Source organism: Natrix helvetica, assembly GCF_964273705.1.
Source record: "Natrix helvetica genome assembly, chromosome: 5".
Lineage (NCBI taxonomy): Eukaryota > Metazoa > Chordata > Lepidosauria > Squamata > Natricidae > Natrix > Natrix helvetica.
The window spans coordinates 102,125,758-102,145,539 of NC_138551.1; the positions used below are offsets into that span (position 1 = coordinate 102,125,758).

At 42.5% G+C, this 19,782-nt stretch overlaps 1 protein-coding gene across 6 annotated transcripts in view; it reads right to left on the minus strand.

The window, feature by feature from the left end:
- KAT6B (lysine acetyltransferase 6B) overlaps positions 1-19,782 on the minus strand; it is a 97,544-nt gene that overhangs the window by 15,671 nt on the left and 62,091 nt on the right. For all 6 annotated transcript variants that reach the window (XM_081956499.1, XM_081956501.1, XM_081956503.1 and 3 more), the window contains exons 12-14: positions 18,278-18,439; positions 8,726-8,819; positions 876-1,107 (exon numbers count right to left, since the gene is read on the minus strand). In XM_081956499.1, coding sequence (XP_081812625.1) covers positions 876-1,107; positions 8,726-8,819; positions 18,278-18,439 — 488 coding nt within the window. The remainder of the gene's footprint in view (positions 1-875; positions 1,108-8,725; positions 8,820-18,277; positions 18,440-19,782) is intronic.

A 19,782-nucleotide genomic window follows, 5' to 3' on the forward strand; every position in this document is an offset into this window, starting at 1 on the left:
GGGGAAGCTGTTAGAACTTGTGAGAGCTGCATACTGGTGCATGCAGCTACTGCCACAGAGGGAAGCAAATAATCATTAGTTGAAGAAAAGAGATTTGCCCTCAAGTGGATTGCTAGAAGGTTACAGTGGCAAGCATGTAATCCTGTAACATAATCACGAGCGGGGCACTGAATTGCAATCATGTGACAATGGGTTGCTGCAATAGCCGGAACTCCAAGAACTCTTTGCAAGTTCCCTAGGAGTTTATGCACTGAAGACAAATTCCTTGTGTGTCCAATCACACTTTGCCAATAAAGAATTTAATTCGACTCAATTCAATTTTATTCTATTCTTTATTCTATTCCATTCCATTCTTATTCCATTCCATTCTTCATTCCGTTCCATTCTTTATTCTATTCCATTCCATTCCATTCTTATTCCATTCTATTCTTTATTCTATTCTATCCCATTCCATTCTTTATTCTATTCTATTCCATTCCATTCTTTATTCTATTCCATTTCATTTCATTCTTTATTCTATTCCATTCCATATTTTATTCTATTCTATCCCGTTCCATTCTTTATTCCATTCCATCCTTTATTCTATTCTATTCCATTCCATTCTTTATTCCATTCCATTCCACCCTTTATTAAAGTCTATTTTATTCTACTCTACCCCACTCCACTCCACTTCATTCTATTCCATTCCATTCTTTATTCTATTTCATTCCATTCTACTCTACTCTACTATTTTGCACTATTGCAAGTTTGAATGGTTGCTGAACAAGTGGTTGTTAAGCGAGGACCACCTGTGGATGACCTTAAACACTAGGCATCTGCGCTTAATGAAAGCAAACAAGAGAGAAAGCAAGTGCAGCTCAGGAGCTGTTACTGACTTTTCTTCTCGCCTGTCAATCATGCTGTGATGCTGGAGAATGGTAGCGATGTCATGGGGACACATCCCAGTGGCTCGGCTCATTGCCTTGATGCTGATCTGTTTCTCAGGGTGGCAGTGAAGATATTCCCAGATGACGCTTTTCCAATAAGCCAAGTATGAGACACGGCCGAGATCAGACAGCGGCTTTTCGGGCGATCCGGCCTGTCCCTCTTTTCGAGAAAGTAGGTAACCTAACAGAAAAGAACAAGGGGAAGAATCACAATACAGATTAACAGAGTTGGAAGGGACCTTATAGATCATCTAGTCCAACCCTCCGCTCAAGCAGGAGACCCTACACCATTTCTGACAAATAGCAGTCCAATCTCTTCTTGAAAGCCTCCAATGATGAAGCTCCCACAACCTCCAAAGGCAACTTCTGTTCCATGGATTGATTGCTCTCACTGTCAGAAAATTTCTTTTTACTTCTAGGATGAATCTCTCCTTGTTCAGTTTCCATCCATTATTCCTTATCTTGCCTTCCGGTGCCTTGGAAAATAGCTTGAACCCCTCCTCTCTGTGGCAGCCCTTCAAATATTGGAAGACTGCTATCATGTCGCCCCTTGTCCTTCTCTTCACTTGACTTAGCCATACCCAGTTGCTACAATCATTCTTCATATGTTTTAGTCTCCAGTCCCCTAATCATCTTGGTTGCTCTTCTCTGCACTCTTTCTAGAGTCTCCACATCTTTTTTATAGTGCGGTGACCAAAAGTGAATGCAATATTCTAGGTGTACTCTTACTAGGGGTTTATAGAGTGGTATTAGTACTACAATTTGCCACTCGCAGAAAACTAAGGGAGTTTAGGATATGAAGACCTTCAACACCAAGCATATTACTCTCTCATTTCAGTATATCTTGCCTCCAGAGGGCAAAAAACGACCAAAAATCAAGGCCAAACATCAGCTGGCCAGCGCGTGCTGAAGCTGGCAGGACAGCGCCTCACGTGCCGTCAGAAATGGCTCTGTGTGTGCCACCTGTGGCATGCGTGCCATAGGTTCACCATCATGGAAATAGAGTCAACAGTGTGACTATAGTGCCAAGATCTTCTTTTAATACACATGGATCTTGACGTTCACATGCAACACTCAAAAGCAGTTTTGGGATGGTTCTTCTGATCCCTCTGTACGGCAAACCCATTTTATGCAACACAACAAACAATGGACTGTTAAGATTTCATCCATTTCAGTTCAAAAGATGACTTGTGTTTTGTTTTTAAAGGCCGTATTCACCACAGAAATCTAAGTGGATAATGAACGTAATAAGGAGTTTGTGGCATAAGAAGAACACCATTTTCCATTTTTGAAAATTTTCCATTTAAAAAAAAAAATTCAAATTACCCAAGTATAATTCCACATGCATCCTTACAATTTCAAAACTCGTATAGAGAAATACACATTTCATACGTTTGTCTCCCCTAAATATCTTCAAAACAGCAATTATGGAGAACTTAATTGAATAGCCTTATTATTCCCTTCAGTTCAAGGGTCTCTCAAGAGCTTATTTTCTTAATTTTCCAATAAACCAGCGCTACTCTCAGAAAAAGTAAAAGGTTCAAGACAAAATTACACATGATTTGTAAATGCTCCTATACACCAAGTCCCTAAGACCGAGTTTCTGAACTTTAGCAATAGGACATGTGAATTTCAACTCCCAGTCAGCCAAGAGGAAATATGATTTGTTACTTGGTGGTGTAAATTCTATGTATTCTTTGAAAATGTCAGTCAAGTGATATTTTTTTTGTCTTTTTCCTTCTGACTTCTTCCCATGTCCCCACATGTTCCCTACGCATCTCGAGAATGCCAATGTTGTTGATACCATAACGAAAGCAGTTAGCATATCTTAACAGAATCATGCTTGCAGGATGGCAAAGAGGACCATATGGAGCTGGAAACTGAGTTACTAGGCAACGTGTGCAGACCACCGAAAGATGGCCAGGTTGCTTTGCTTTGCCTCATTATGCAGCCTAATGATTTGCAATGATCCCCTGCAGGGGTTGGTTTCTCTCTGGGTGAAGTTGGAAGTTCCCAAAATGAAAAGCAGAAGCCAAAATCCAATGTTTTCTGTGGCAATAGCCTTGGAAATATAAATATTTTCACTGGAAAAAATATAGTAAAAATGAAAACGTTAAAAAACTGGCTATTAATTCCAACTTCTTTTCTCCTAAATTCTATCTAGGCATCAAAGGACATGAGCTTTGGGAGTTCTCTTATCCTTGTGATGGCGAACCTGTGGCACGCAGAGCCCTCTCTGTGGGCATGCTAGCCGTCGCCCCAGGTCAGCTCCATATGTGCCACCCACTGGTTGGCTGATTTTTGGGTCTCTGCTGGGCATGAGAGGGTGGGGGGAGCGCAGGGGTGTGTGGTGCCCCCTCATGGCCTGTTTTTGGTCCTAGGAGGCTGCAGGGAGGATTACTAGGGCCAAAACAGCGCACTCCCCATGGCCCGTTTTTGGTCCCAGGAGGTTGCAGGGAAACCTACTAAGCCCAAAACAGAGTGTGGGGGGTCATGCATGCATGTGTGTGGGGACAGGGGGAGTGGGGGGGGTGGCACCCATCTGCAGGGGGAGAGGCACGCAGGGAAGTGTCGTGAGCACATTGCAATATGGGTGCAATGGCACGCGCTTTTGGCACACAACAACAAAAAGGTTAGCCATCACTGTCTTATTCCATCCTTGTCCCCGGTAGAAAGAAATCACAAAACGACGTGATCTTGCAGGATCTCCTAGATCAGTGTTTCTCAACCTTGACAGCTTTAAGATGTGTGGATTTCAACACCCAGAATTCCCCAGCCAGCTCTGCTCTGGGGAATTCTGGGAGTTGAAGTCCATGAATCATAACGCTGCCAAGGTTAAGAAATGCCATCCTAGATATTAAATGACCATGTTAGTCAGTTGCACAGCAATGAAAGCCTAGAATGAATGTATGTATGTATGTATGTATGTATGTATGTATGTATGTATGTATGTATGGTGGCTTTTTCAAATTGGAAATGCTGAAGTGGTTAAAAATATTTTAGCAAGCAAGTTATTCAATATTTCCAGTAAACACTGATGATTTAGATAAATTTAAAGTATTCAATTACTTACCTGGCCTTTATTTGGTAGTATGATCAGTTATATTAATTACTTAAATTCCTAAACTTGGCCGTAACTATTATTTACCTATTGTCTTCTATAGACATTTTAAAAACACAACATATAATACAAGAATTTAAGGAAATATTTGCAAGAACACAGCATCAGGGATGAAACTATTGCGGCAGCTGATGTCAAGTACAAATAACCGGGAGTATTCATTGACTCCAAAGCACAGAAGAGTTTATTATTGCTACTTATAAACTAAAATCTAGTCAACTAATTGTCACAGCTAAATTAGCGCTAGATGGGGGTCACAGGGAACTGGGCCGAGGCCTCTTGTGGCGAGACAATGACTCTAAACTGATGACACATTTAACTCCACCTTCCAGCTCAGCCTGCTCTTCTCCTATAGCTGATATATCATAAAATTATACTAGCATGAGGTAATAATCATGTGCTATATGATCAGAGGTGGGTTTCTACCAGTTCGGACCGATTCAGCCGAACCGGTAGTAACTTGGTGGCCTGGCTCACTGGAACTTGCAGTGACCCAGGCCTGCCAAGCTCTCGAACTGGTTCTCCTATGGCCCCACCATCTTTATTTTCGGTTCTGCACATGCACAGAACAATTTTCACTGCAGAAATGTACTTCCTCCCCCCCCTTTTCTAACATTTTGCGCATGCGCAGACCTTTTTAGTTGCAAATGTGCACGCGCGCAGAGCACACGTTTGGCATGTTTCCGAGCAAAGTGAGCACGCGCAAAAACTTTTGTGCGCTGAACTGGCAGTAATGCCGGCAGCAACCCACCGCTGTATATGATTTATTGCATATATGACCAAGAAGTTGATTTCGAGCCTTTTTATGACAGTTCATATATTTGGAGTGATCAAAGCAGCAACCAATCCCAACCAAATGTTCAACTCTCCAAATGTTCAATGCCATTTGCCTGCATTTGGAATTGCAACGATGCTAATTTTGCAATCATCTTTGCCAAGAAGATTGTATTCTAGAATGAACCATAATTATTGAAATATTCTGGTTCACAAGAAGATGCCACCACAAGGGACCATACTGTTGTGTCCTTTAAGAAAGAGGGGAGCCACATCCTCCCACGAAGAAACATTAATCAGCTACAGCAGCCTCAAAACTCCAGACTCACGGAGCAGGTCACCCCATTTCCTGTGCCAGGGGAATATGGTGCAGCACGCAGCTTTGCTTTGTCCTTCTGCCAAAGCTCTCAGAGGAAATTACAGCTGAATGAAAGTGACAATCCATTGTGTGGGTGTTGAAAAAAGGAAAAGGCAAATTCTATCCAAGGTATCATTAGGAAGAGGATAGACAGTAAAACAGCGTGCTTAAATCAATGATGTGCAATTGCAGTTGGTTTTCTGTGTACAGTTCTGATCACTGCATTCAAAAAGAATGGCAAAGAAATGCAGAAACAAGCAACAGAGAAAAACAAAACAGCTGTCTCGGGAGCACAACGATTTTGCATATTGTTCTGACCTAAGCTTCCCAAGATCATGAAGCCGACTCCTCATCCCGATAAAACCTCTTTCATTTAAGTTAAAGGGAATTCCTCTCCAGCAAAGTCCCGGCCAACAGTCTTTCATGAGATTTCACAACTACAGACCTTGATCAGGCTTGGAGAGTTGCCAGGGTGATATCTTCCAAACGCCAAGCTGTAGCAGCAATTACTTGGCAAGAAGTCAGGAACGGATCTTCACTCTAATGAATTGAACTAATTGTCTCCTGCAAACTCCCCTCTTGCTCCTCTTTATTTCCTGTGGGAGGGGCCATTCACCATCCTCCTGTGGCTTTACTCCTGAGTCGACACTTGTTCCTTAGCTGTTCCCTTCTCCTGGCAGCTCTGTGCATGCACACTGGGAATGGGCTCCAGCTGTTCTTCTGCTCCACTGATGTCCAACTCTGAAGGCAGCTGATAACTGTCAGACAGCCCTGGCCCCATCTCTGCCTCCAACACAGAGCCCACTGTCTGAGTCTGCCACCAGCTCTGCTGGCGCGCCACAACACATATTACAATTCATTCCTGCGTTCTGTCTCACCTCTGAATAAAGCGTGACATTTTAAAATAAATCTCACTGGGGTTCCTGTGCATGCGTAAATTCAAATGTGCTTTTTTGAAACCCATTTTCTCACAAAACACACGTTTAGCTAAATGCAACATACACACACACACACACACACACACACACATATACATACACATATATACATATACATTCATACTGTACATGCATACATACATACATGTATATTCCAACAACAAATTGTAAAAGTTTGAACTTCATCAGTGGTGTCAAACTCAATTTTATTGAGGGCTGTATCAGGGTTGTGTTTGACCTTGGAGGATGTGGGGGGGCGTGGCCCGAATGGGCATGGCCAGCTCGATGACACTCGTATCAGGAGTGCCAGTGAAAACAGACTCCGACCTCCGTTTTTGGCTGCGACAGCCTCTTGTTCTGCCAGTGAAAACAGCTATCAGCAATTTGCCTCGAATGTTACTATTTCAGATTCTTTTGAATAGGTAGCATGAAATAAACTTGTAATACATTTGAATTATCAACGGACTTTGAGGAGAACTGGTCTCTTAAGGGAGCGCAGAGACTCCAAACTGATGATGTGTTTGACACCATCTGCTCACCTCCTACATCTGAAAGCCCATCCATGATGTTAAGAAATCAAGAAAAATATGTTTTTCTTCATAAAAACATTCCTGAGACCTGGCAGCAGCTGTTGCTTCACCTTGAGTTTGATGGAGCAACAGGTAAGCCGGTTCATCAGAATTAGAGGCTGTATTAAGCATTCTCCCAATTTATATTTTGCATTTCAAACATCACCTTTTTCATCAGAAGAGAAATGTCAGCTGTCGTTTTGATTCAGTTCCTGAATACTCTCTGGCGATACTCCCTGCTGGGATCCAATTTAGAAGGAGGAGGCAGGCTTTTGAAAAATATTTTTTAAGTTTTCTAGCAGCACTCAAGTCCCTTCTGTAATTTCTAAAATGTCAAACATGAATATTCTGAAATAAAATGATTAGCAGTATCTCTTTTTCATGACCACCGCTAATGCAAAGCAAAATCTTCCTACTTATATCCATCTTCTTCCCAATTTCAATTTTGGCAACCCAGATCACGGAGAAGAAACTCTAAAGTGCCAGAAATGTCAAGTTTTTTTTTAAAAAATGTGATTAAATGTGACTTGAATTAAGCATTTTGGGAGTGGGGGTTAGGGTTGGGGGTGAAAACAAGATAGATGAAAGAAAAAAAGAGAAAAAAAATCAGAAAGATAAAACATGAAGTGAACAGGGAATTTCCAAGCAGCAGAAAGGGCTAGAGTTTTCAATATTTATTATTGGGTTTAAAACAATTAAATACAATGTTAAAGTCTACAAGTCATTGTCAAAATCCAAGTAGTAAGTTAATATCAACTGCAACAGGTAATCCTTGCTTAATGACCGCAATAGAGGCCAGCCAATCTGTTGCTCACCAACATGGGCATTAAGTGAGACACATTCACTGGCAGAGGGTTGCAGGAAGCCGTAGCAGCCAAAAACAGAGCTCGGGAGCCCATTTTCACTGGCAGAGCACTTGGGCCACCATAGGCACCCGCGACATGAGTGACATCGAGTTGGTCACGCCTACCCTGTCCCCTTGAGGTCAAACACAACCCTGATGTGGCCCTCAATGAAATCAAGTTGGACACCCTGGTTAAACATTTAGTCCGTTTACTGCAGAGGTGGGTTGCTGCCGGTTCGGCTTGGTTCGGCTGAACCAGTAGTGGAATACAGACTTGGGTCGCAGAACCGGAGGTGACCCAGGCCTGCCACGCTCCCAAAACAGTTCCCTCGCTGCTGCTTGGCCGCTGCCAGTTTGGATTTTAGTGACTGCACATGCGCAGTTCACTGTAAATTGTTCTGCACATGCCCGAAGAACTATTTACATTGAATAGCGCATGCGTGTGCAGCACACGTCTTGCGCGCAGGTTGCGAACTGGCAGTAACGCCGGCAGCAACCCACCCATGGTTTACTGGTTACGTTTCGTTTTCTTGCCTTTAAATAAAAACTATACAGAAGCAGTGGAGGTAATGTTTTGAGCTGTTCAAAATACGCCGTCTGCCTAAATGCATAATTTTTTTAAAAAAATAAAATAAAATCAGGATATACCGTTTTTACAGCATGCGCCAAGAGATATTGTCTCTTTCAGACCTGAGGCAATTACGTTTTTGAAAGGAACAAAAGTCTAAAACATTATGCTTCGTTTTAGGTACTGCTCATCTAAAGTACACTTTGCGCTAAAAAGAAATCTAGGAACTGGAGAAGGCCTTAAATTACCTTCTTACTTTAATGACAAATCACGGCTTCTCTCTGTATTAATGAACAATAACGGGAAAGGAATGCAATTTAGACAATTCATTCAACCTAACAGCATCGAGAGCTAATATCCCTGCGAAGAGAGGGAGAGAGGGAGAGAGAGAGGGAGGGAGGGAGGGAGGGAGGGAGGGAGGGAGAGAGAGAGAGAGAAAGAGAGAGGCTGCTTCTTCAGGTATATCACAGGATTAAATGTTTCTTTTAATGGACTTATTCTGCCTGGGTGCAACTAGGTACAGAAAGCCCATTGTCTAGGTGCAGAAAAGTGCCGTTGCTCTCGCTGGCTTTTCACTGCAATATCCACTTCCCAAATTCACGAGGGCAAAGGCAGCCCTTCACTTACTGAAATCGATGAGGAACCTCCCAAATCCTTGCCTTTGGTACTGGGGCATGATCATGATGCAGGAGACGTTATACTTCTGCTGGCACAGCTTTTCCTGGAAAAGAGGAAAGCAAGGGAGACGGCTGAAAATATCGTGAAGGGCAGAGGTGGGCATTACATGATGTAACAACCAGTTCGCCCAGCACTGGAAAATGTGTGCTTTGCTCACGCACATGCCATCCATGTGCACAACTCCAAAACCATGGCGATGTAGGACAAAATAGGAACCACCGGTGCACTTGAACCGGTCTGAACTGGCAGCAGCACACCACTGGTGAAAAATAATGAGAAAATCTAAACAGTGTCAACAAGGTTTTCTAATTGGCCCACCTAATAAAATAAATAGACCCGAGAGTCAACCATGCCAACCAAGTAGGGAGGCCTTCTAACCTACTTTTCATCCTGCTGTGTCAGTCATACCACACAGCAGCTGAAATACAGTAAGTGAGATTGAACAGTGAATGGGGGAATTAAGAGAATGTCACCATCCATGGGACTTGCCCTCATAAAGGCATCTACAGTGTGATCAAAATAACCAAGATGGCAGGCAGAACAGTCATCTTGATTTCACACACACACACACACACACACACACACACACACACCAGTATTTGCCCAATGCGCATAACTGATACCTCATATGTCTGCTCTTCCTCATCAATGGGAAATAGCCCATTATTTCTACAAAGTGGGGAACTTTTGAGTGAGTGAGTTAACTTGAGGTAAATGGCTGGTTGGTGCTCATTACAGGACACGGTGTTGTTTTAATTGAACAATGACAGCAGTCAGGCAGAAATTGGCTCCTGGGGAAAGAGACCAAGATTGCTCGAAAGGAAAGCACGAAGGCTATGGGCTCCTACTTACAAACAAACAATCTTGGTGAATAGTTGAATGAAAGAAATCCCAGGGCTGCAGAGTAAGAATAGGAAATCGTAAAACTATCCACGAAGACCAGTGGAGTCCCTTCTGCACTGTCACGGAGAGGTCAGCGGTCACTAACTGAGTTCAGTTCAGAGGGAACTTTAATCTTTATATTATACTTGAGATAATATTTTATTCACACACACACACACACACACACCCAATATCTTATCCATAAATGGACATTCGCTTCTTTATTGTTCATTATCCATTTAATTAGAGAGAGAAAGAGAAAGAGAGGGAGGGAGGGAGGGAGGGATAGACAGACAGACAGACAGACAGACAGACAGATACCGTATTTTTTGGAGTATAAGATGCACCAAGATTTTGAAGAAAAAAAATGTTTTTAAAGTTTTTGCACTCTGCAAACCTCCGAAAAATGGCCTGTTTTTTCATGAAAGCGGGCCCATTTTTTTTCAAAAAAAGGGCATGAATAGTCATTAGGAGGCTTATAGAGTGCTCCTGGGGGGGGGGGGAATTGAGCAAAATAGGGCCCATTTTTTGCTCATTTTCGCCCTTCCTAGCCCCCAGGAACACTCTGAAATCTATAGCTCCTAAAAGCTATAGATTTTGGTGAAGGAGATAGGGTTTCGGGAAGCACAAAATGATGTATTCAGTGTATAAGACGCACCCAGATTTTCAGCCTCTTTTTTGAGGGAAAAAGTTGAGTCTTATACTCCAAAAATACAGGTAGATAGAGATAGATAGATAGACAGACAGAGAAAGAGAGAGAGAAATAGATATAGATAAAGAGAGAGAGAGAGAGTCAGTCGTCGACTTACGACCACATTTGAGCCCAATATTTCTGTTGCTAAGTGAAACATTTGTTAAGTGAATTTTGCCCCATTTTACAACCTTTCAAGCCAGTTCTTAAGTGAATTATTAAGTTAGTAATACAGTTGTTAAATGAATCTGGCTTCCCCAAAGATTTTGCTTGTAAGAAGGTTGCAAACGTTGATCGCATGACCCCCAGGACTCTGCAACCGTCATAAATATGAATCGGTTTCCAAGTGTCCGAATTTTGATCATGTGACCATGGGAATGTTGCAATGGTCGTAAGTGTGAAAAATGGTCATAAGCCACATTTTTGGTGCCTTTGTAATTGTGAACAGTCACTAAATAAACTGTTGTAAGTCGAGCTTCCTTGTATATGTAGATCTATATAAAATGCAAGTAAAATATTCAAAATCAGTAAAACAAACTGGCCATTAGAGTCTCAGATTTTAAAAGGAATGAAAATAGAAAAGAAAAAAATGGATTAATGTAAATGATGGAACAAAGGTGCCCAGAGGATCTATCTGGTGTACTCCGAAGCAGACAAAATGCAAATTAGAAATCCGCTGAATAAACTGATGGTTGTGAATAGATAACAACCAAACTGTATTTCATTAAGATTTGCTCAGGATTGTTTTTTTAATCAGATGTTAAGAATCTATTTATTCTAGTGAACAGATGGTCCTTCTGTCAGACCTCTAACAATTGGGAGAAGACTCTGGAAGCAGCCAAGCAAAAGAAGAGGGGAGGAAAGCAGAACAGTGATCGAATCCAGAATTTCTCAGTAGGTGGACTTCAATTCCCAGAACTCCCCAGTGGTTGAGGTTGAGAAATGGAGAAAAAGCAAAGAAGACATTCAGTAACCTCTGGCCTGTGCCTTCTTTTACTTTACATCATTTCATTCATGTGTGAGGAATGATGTATGAATGTATTTTTTTTTTAAATCACTATGATAATGATCCATCATTGTTGTTGTATGTACACTGGGAGCTTACGCACAGGAGACAAATACCTTGTGTGTCTAATCACACTTGGTCAATAAGGTAAAGGTAAATGTTCCCCTTGCACATATGTGCTAATCATTCCCAACTCTAGGGGGCGGTGCTCATCTCTGTTTCAAAGCCAAAGAGCCAGCGCTGTCCAAAGACCTCTCCGTGGTTATGTGGCTGGCATGACTGAATTCCGAAGGCACACGGAACACTGTTACCTTCCCACCAAAGATGGTTCCTATTTTTTCTACTTGCATTTTTTACATGCTTTCGAACTGCTAGGTTGGCAGGAGCTGGGACAAGTAATGGGAGCTCACTCTGTTATGCGGCGCTAGGGATTCGAACCGCCGAACTTTCTGATTGACAAGCTCAGCATTTTAGCCACTGAGCCCTTGGCCAATAAATAATTCTAATTCTAATGCAAGGCTGCAGAGCTCGGTTCCAAAAGCAATGGGGAGGGGGGACGACTCTAGGTAACCCCAAAGAGATTCTAATGTGTTTGGGTGATCCTACTTAGGACTCAGGAAGTTGTGCAAAATTGGGCGGGTCATGGGTTTTGGAAGAAAGAGAAGTGGCCCTCACACCATTTTTGTTTCTGAGAGATAATGAAGATGTTCGTGTTCGAAGAGGACCTTGACATCTAGCGGATTGTGTGCTGTCCATGGTGTGTCCGCAGGTGGCCGGTAAAGCCTTTATGGGCACAGAATGTTCTGCCACGTGCCTCTGACTTTGTGGAGTGCTCGCTTCTCTTGTGCTGTGGTTGTCCTTCTGTCCTCAGATGTCTGGCAGCCTTGGTGGATCAGCGTGCACCATGTGGTTTGATCTTGCGCCAGGCTTTCCCAGGAGGTGGTGTCGATATCCAGGGACTTGAAGGAGGCTTTCAGCGTGTCTTTGTATTGCTTCCTTCCTGTCCCCCGTGCAATCGCTTTCCTTGAGGCAGCTCACCATAGAGGAGCTGTTTGGGGACACGGTGGTCTGGCACTCTTGCAACATGGCCTGCCTAGCATGTCTGGGCTTTTATGAGCAGGGTGTGAACTGATGGCAGGCCTGCTCTGGAGAGGACTTCCGTGTCTGGCACCTTGTCCTGCCACCAGATCCTCAGAGGTCTGTGGAGGCAGGTCACGTGGAAGTGGTTCAATTGCCTAGCGTGCCTCCTGTATGCAGTCCAAGTCTCACTGCCATACATCAGGGGAGTTAGCACTACTGCTCGGTAGACTTGGAGCTTTGTAGCAAGGCTTATTCCATGGCAGTCAGTAGTCCGCCAAATGCAGAGCTTGCCTTGGCAATTCTGCAGTTGACCTCGATGTCAATTGTCACTGCACGGGAGACGGTGCTGCCAAGGTATGTAAATTGGTCCACTGCTTGCAGCTTTTGTCCCCTCACTGTGATGATGGGCTCTTGGTGTTGGGCTTTCAGAGCTGGATGGGGCATCACCTCAGAGAGGAACCACTCAGTGGAAGACAGGAAAAGAACACCTTACTCCTAACTAAAACCTCATTATGTTGAAACGAAATGCATGTTTTGGAATTGCAGCTACTCGTCACCTCATGTAGGTCAGCCAGGAGGACATTATAACTATGGGTAGGCTAAATTCCCAATCCCTCCCATATTTTGAGGCAAAAGGACATTTTTGGCTAACGACGAGGCCTTCCAAAATGGCAACTTCAAGATTTCAACTCCCAGCATTTCTGGCTGAGCAATTCTGGGAGTTGAAATCCACAAGTCATGAAGTTGCCAAGGTTGGAGCCTCTTGGCCCCAGCTCTTCTGCTATCTTGCTTATCGATGTCTTCCCCCCAATTCTGGATAGCAATAGCAATAGCTCTTAGACTTATATAATGCTTTGCAGTGCTTTACAGCCCTCTCTAAGTAGTTTACAGTCAGCCTCTTGGCCCCAACAGTCTGGGTCCTCATTTTACCCACCTCAGAAGGATGGAAGGCTGAGTCAACCTTGAGCCTGGTGAGATTCGATCTGCCAAATTGCAAGGAGCCGGCAATCAGCAGAAGTAGCTTGCAGTACTGCACTCTAACCACAGCACCACCGAGGCTCTTAATCCCAGTGGATCAAATGGATACACTCCTAAACCAATGAGCTGCAGTTTTCTAATACTTGTTTTTCAAGCAAATCTTGGGAGTCTATCTTGGAGACACAGAGGCATTTATGTAAATAAAAATGGTTAGGGAAGTATGCCAGCTTCGAGTTTTCAATTAAAATACTATTTTTTAAAAAAGAAAAGAGGAATGCCAGGCGATGCTTTGAATACCAAGAACATCTGAAGGCACACTGGTGCCATGGGCAGTTTTACCTACCCATAGTGCTATTTATTTTTTTCATACCAGTGCAATTTTTTTAGTGCATATTGGAACATTGTCACAGCTTCCTCCTGTGATTGACATCTTTCATGAGAAATTGTGGCAGGGGGTTTTCACACAAAGGAAAAAGAAATTTTCTGCATAATTTAAAAACCCAATATTTAATTTGCGTCCTTATCATTTATTATCAACTAGCTGATAAACCGGCGTTGCCCGGGTATTTATAGACATTGAACGGTTTGTCTGATAGGGAACCATTGGGAGGGACCTTTATTCCCCCTACTCCCATGCCCATCATCCCTGCCCTCTCCCTTCCCTTTCTCATACACTCCTCTTTCCCACCGTGTCTACGATCCTGGCACTTTGCCCCAAATCATCAGACGCTTCTCCATTGGCCCACTGGAGGGTAAATGTCACGGCTGGCTTTCCAGAGGAAGCTGAGAAGGACTAACATCACAAACAATTGCCGTTCTAGGACGCTGCGCTTGCTCTCCTTAACGGCCCAGGCATTCCAGAGTTATGCTGGAACACACACACACCCCAAGGGTGTCTTACCCACCCAGTATTTATTTCCAGAGGGTAAGTCGTCTGTGTACCAAGTTTGGCTAAAATTGCTCGAGGTGCTCCAGAGTTATGCTGGAACATACATACATACATCCTTTTTATAAATAAATAAAAAATAGGAAAAAATAAAATGTTATGCATACATTATATTATATATAATATATAAGAAGAAAAATTATTAATTTGCACCATTATTATTAGTAGTAGTATTTCCGTTTGGGTTTATCAGCAAATACAGTACAACAATACTCAAGTATTTTCACTGAAAGAGGAAAAAGTGACGTGCACATATTGAAACGCAATCAAAGTGATCGTGGATCAGCTATCCCATGCTTCATGTGGAAAGCAAATATAAAAAACATGGGGGGAGAACGCCATCATGACCAGGTTACATTTCCATTCCAAAATGAGAAGTTTTAAGAAACGGACCAAGTTTAGACCAGATACAAAGCTAAATTGAGCCAAGTTCCACAAAGCCAGAAAAATGTCACCTGCGGCCAAAGTCTTAATAGGTACATCCTACAATGAGGAACATTTTTATGTACAATGTCATCATCTGTGCTTACTTACAACTTACCCTTCATATAAGCCACATTTTTCCCTTTCCTTTTAGGGGCAAATCCAGATGGAAGGTTGGAGTGCCTGGGACAAGCAGAGAAGCCTGAATCCTATGGAGCTGTTGCTTAAATCAGTAGCCAGCAAGATGGGTTAAACCTGCAGAGACTCGTCCAGTGCAGCAGAGTTGAGACTCGTACTGCCGCTTTCACAGGGCTACAATACGTAGCCCGATCTCTTAGCACCACCGTGAAGGTGTCCACAATGATTCTGAATAGAGCTGGAAGGGACCTTGGAGGTCTTCAAGTCCAGCACCCTGCTCAAGCAGGAGATCCTATATCATTTCAGACAGGTGACTGTCCAGTCTTCAAAAAATATATATGAAAAAGGCAAGGTTTGAAATCATTCATTTATTTGGAATATTTTCTTTTCTAATCTTTTAATATTTTCTTTGGAAAGCATTAAGAGGCACCTAGCTGCAGTGCATTCTAGGCTGTGGGGATCACCACTGATTTTCAGCAACAATGGCTGGTTTTATTACAGGTAGTCCTGGACCTAGGACCAAAACTGAGACTTGAGCAAGGCAGTTGGTTAAGCGAGTTGCACCCCGTGTTATGATCTGTTTTGCCATGGCTGTTAAGTGAATCATAAAAGTAAAGGTTCCCTTCGCACATATGTGCTAGTCGTTCCCGACTCTAGGGGGCGGTGCTCATCTCCGTTTCAAAGCCGAAGAGACAGCGCTGTCCAAAGACATCTCCATGGTCATGTGGCTGGCATGACTAAAGGCCAAAGGCACACAGAACGCTGTTACCTTCCCACTGAAGGTGGTCCCTATTTTTCTACTTGCATTTTTACATGCTTTCGAACTGCTAGGTTGGCAGAAGGTGGGACAAGTAACGGGAGCTCACTCCGTTACGCGGCGCTAGGAATTCGAACCACCGAATTGGTAACCTTTCGGATTGACAAGCTCAGCGTCTTAGTTACTGAGCCACCACATCCCTTGTAAGTGAATCATAGCAATTGTTAAATGAACGGGAGTGGCGGTTAGGTAAATCCTGCTTCCCCCATTGAGTTCGCTTGCCAGACGACAACTAAGAAGGTCTCAAATGGCAGTCACATGACCTGGGACACTGCGACCTTTACACGCCGTCTACCAGGTGCCCGATTTTTGATCGCGTGACCATGCGGATGGTGCAACAGTTGTAAAGTGCAAGGACCAGCCACTTTTTTCAGTGCTGCTGTAACTTTCAGTGCTGCTGTCACTAAATGAATGGTCGTAAGTGAAGGACTACCTGTATTCATGTTTCTGTACCTTCGTACACCAACAGCTGGTCCTCTCTTGAAGTCCTCTCTTTATATCAGGGACTTGATAGAAAATATCACATAAAATGTTTATGTTTAACCACCTTGGTCCACGTGCCTTTTCTGCTATGGAGAAGACACAATTTTGGGCCAAGTATTGTGCCCTCATCATTTTTGTAAGATTTGGTCTGATTTATTCTCACCGAGCATGTCCTGCTAAGCAACTGCTGATATCTTTCGACCTGACTGCTGGCAGGAATCTAATATTGTGGTGACTTAGTCTTTATTTTTGCACTTCTCGATTCAGAAATCCTTGGAACTCAGATAATTCAGTCTTGCTATTCTGCCACGTAAACATGTATCTCTTTGTACTATTCTATAAAACACCCTGGAATGTTTTCAGGTAGAGCAAGGGAGCGCAAACACTTTATGAAATTAAAAAAGGAAAAGGAAATAATCTTTGACAGGGGCATCCATATGGGAAGAGACCAAGGAAGTCAAGAAGTGCGATGGCGTGTGATCGAAGTCCCACCTTTTCTACGTACTTCAATCACTTCGTCGTGGCTGACATCTTGACTTTTTGGGCCCTCCCCCTGTGGTCACTCCTGGTCAAACAGCAAACAGATGAAGAAGAGTGCTAGAAGAGAACTCCCTCCCTCTGTTTAACCCATCCTGCTAACTACAAATCTAAGCAACAAACAGCTATGGGTCAACTCACAGCAGGACTCCTTTAGCAATAGAGTAAGGCTCAGACACTTCGTAAGGCAATGCCAGACCAGGGATAATCTGGGGCAACTTTGCTGGTCCCACACACTGCATCCTCTTCATCTGAGCCTGAAAAAAAGAAAAACAAGGGTGGGAGGCTGGAAAGGGAGGCGTAAATAGACAGACGGTGGCAAAATTATCATTTCTGATCATGGGTCCATAGCAGTTCTTGGCATTGATGAAATATTTTTACTACCAGTTCTGTGGGCATGGTTTGGTGGGCATGGTGTGGCTTGGTGGGCGTGGCAGGGGAAGGATACTGCAAAATCTCCATTCCCACCCCACTCCAGGGAAAGGATATTGCAAAATCTCCATTCCCACACCACTCTGGGGCCAGCCAGAGGTGGCATTTGCCAGTTCTCCAAACTACTCAAAATTTCCACTACCAGTTCTCCAGAACCTGTCAGAAACTGCTGGATTTCACTCCTGGTTCATGGGTTTTGAAGAGCTAGATTTCCACAAAACATAGCCTTAAATCTGGTCTGAGATTCTAGGGTTGCAAAACCCAGTTATTTTATTTTTTTAAATAATATTATGCCATTTCTTCCAGGTACTAATGAGGGAAGTACAGACCGAACATACAGTACTATATGTAAGTGACAAATTATATGGAATATGCAACTCAATAAAGTGAGGGAGAATTAAATGGCCAAAGGCACTACCTCATCTGAACAGCCATTATTATACTGTTAGGTTTTGCTACAAATATGAGTGATTTAAAGGATCTGTGCCAGAAGTAGTACTCAGCCAGTTTAGACCGGTTCGCACATATGTGCACACCAGGGGTGGGTTCCGGCAGGCACTACTGCTGGTTTGCTTGTGGGTTCTGTGCACGCATGCGCAGTGCAATAAAAATTATTCTGCGCATGCACAGAAGCAAAAAACAAGATGGCGGCGCCTATGGCACAGCCCAAAGAACCGGTTCAGGGGCGTGGCAGGTCTGGGTCGCTGCTGGTTCCAGCAACCAAGGCTGCCAAACCACTACCGGTTTGACTGAACCGGTCCGAACTGATAGGAACACACCACTAGTGGATACTGTGCACACGAGCAAAGCACATGTGTGGAAAGCCGCATGCATGTACGGAAAGCACACATGCGCTCGCTCACAATCGTGAACCAGTGGTAAACCTAAGTGAATTCCACCACTGATCTGTGCACTGTATTTTTTTACCTAAATCCAATGCCCTCAGAACACATTTTAAAAGGATAATGGCATCACTATTTTCAAACAGTTAAAAAAAAATGTGTTCCTTCCCATTTGAAATGCCGTTTCCCAACAAACATTCTGCATAAAAGCAAGACACTCTGGTAACGGTAAGATCAAACTTTTACCTTGGAGAAGTATCCAACTAAGTGGCACCCTTTCTCATCATTCTTGGTGAGAACATAGAAAAGGAATGGCTCAACGTCATAATATAAGGTTTTATGGTCAAGAAAGAGCTTTGCTAACAAGCAAAGGTTTTGGCAATAAATCTTGCTGATATTCCCATCAACCTAGAGAGAAGAGAATTTTCACATCAGTATCTTAGCATAGCAGCAGCTCAAGGCAACTCTACAAGGATCTGTCTGTGCCATTTATTCTTCCGATGAAATGTACACAAGGTAATCCAATTTTTTCTATTTTTGGTTCATTTTCTCTAATTAGACATCAACTCCGAGGGTACATTATTTAAGCTATGTTAAGCTTTAATAAGCTTAACAGCCTTGAGGGGTGATGCAAAAAAGTAGAGAGTAACATTACTCTCACTGTCTGTATTATCACATCTGCAAATAAGAATCTAATTTGTCATGTTTTAGAGTAGCTTTCAGATAGAATAGATCTGTTCCTGACTTCTTGCCAAGTATGTCTGCTACAGAGTGGCGTTTGGAAGATATCGGCCTGGCAGCTCTCCAAGCCTGATAAAGGTGTGTAGTTGTGAAATCTCATGAAAGACTGTTTGCTGGGATTTTGCTGGAGGAATTCCCTTTAACCTAAATAAAAGGGGTTTTATTGGGACAAGGAGATTGAATAACATGGGATTGAATAACAACTGCCCATTCTTTCTTCCCACTTCCTAAAATTTCACCCCAAAAACATTGTAAGGCTAACACAGTAAATGGGGATCCAGGATATGTAAGATATATCTAGGATATTGTAATATATCACTGTATTTCTCACTGTGTAACGTAAATTAAGTTACAATCATTCACAGAACAGCAATCTTTCTAATGCAGACATGGGGTAAACTTCTCATTATAAAACACAGAGTTTTTGCAGAGGTCTAAATGCATCTTAATTATACATTTCAAATGCCATGTTTCTAGCTTAATTACCTCAGGAAAGAAGAAGATGAGATAAAGCTTTATCTCTACTTTTTTGAGATTTCATTTTCCATTTCCGTTCATTAAACTGTTAAAGCAACATACATGACTTTCAGATCTGAGTAATTGCCTAAGAAATTCTGAAAAATACTTACGCTTTGAATACTGTTCATCAGGATGTAAACAAGATGAACTTGTGTTTAAATTTAAATTTATTGAGATAAATTTTATACTGTATGAACCTTCTCCTTCAGGATTTAAAATTATGCATTATATGTGCAACAGATCCATTTTGTGTTGTTGCGATGAAATCAAGATATAATTGACATATCTATCTTTGCTTTAAATATTACTTTTGGTCTGATACATCTTAACTAATAAATTGTAGGGGGCATATAGTTTTTATTTTTATTTTATACCTACTGTTTCAGATTTTCCACCCAGGTAAATAACACAGTCACAGTTAATGTTATATTTTGTGATTTAGTCTCCATTGTTAATATACTATTGTATTTATTTGCTTCACTTTTTGTTCT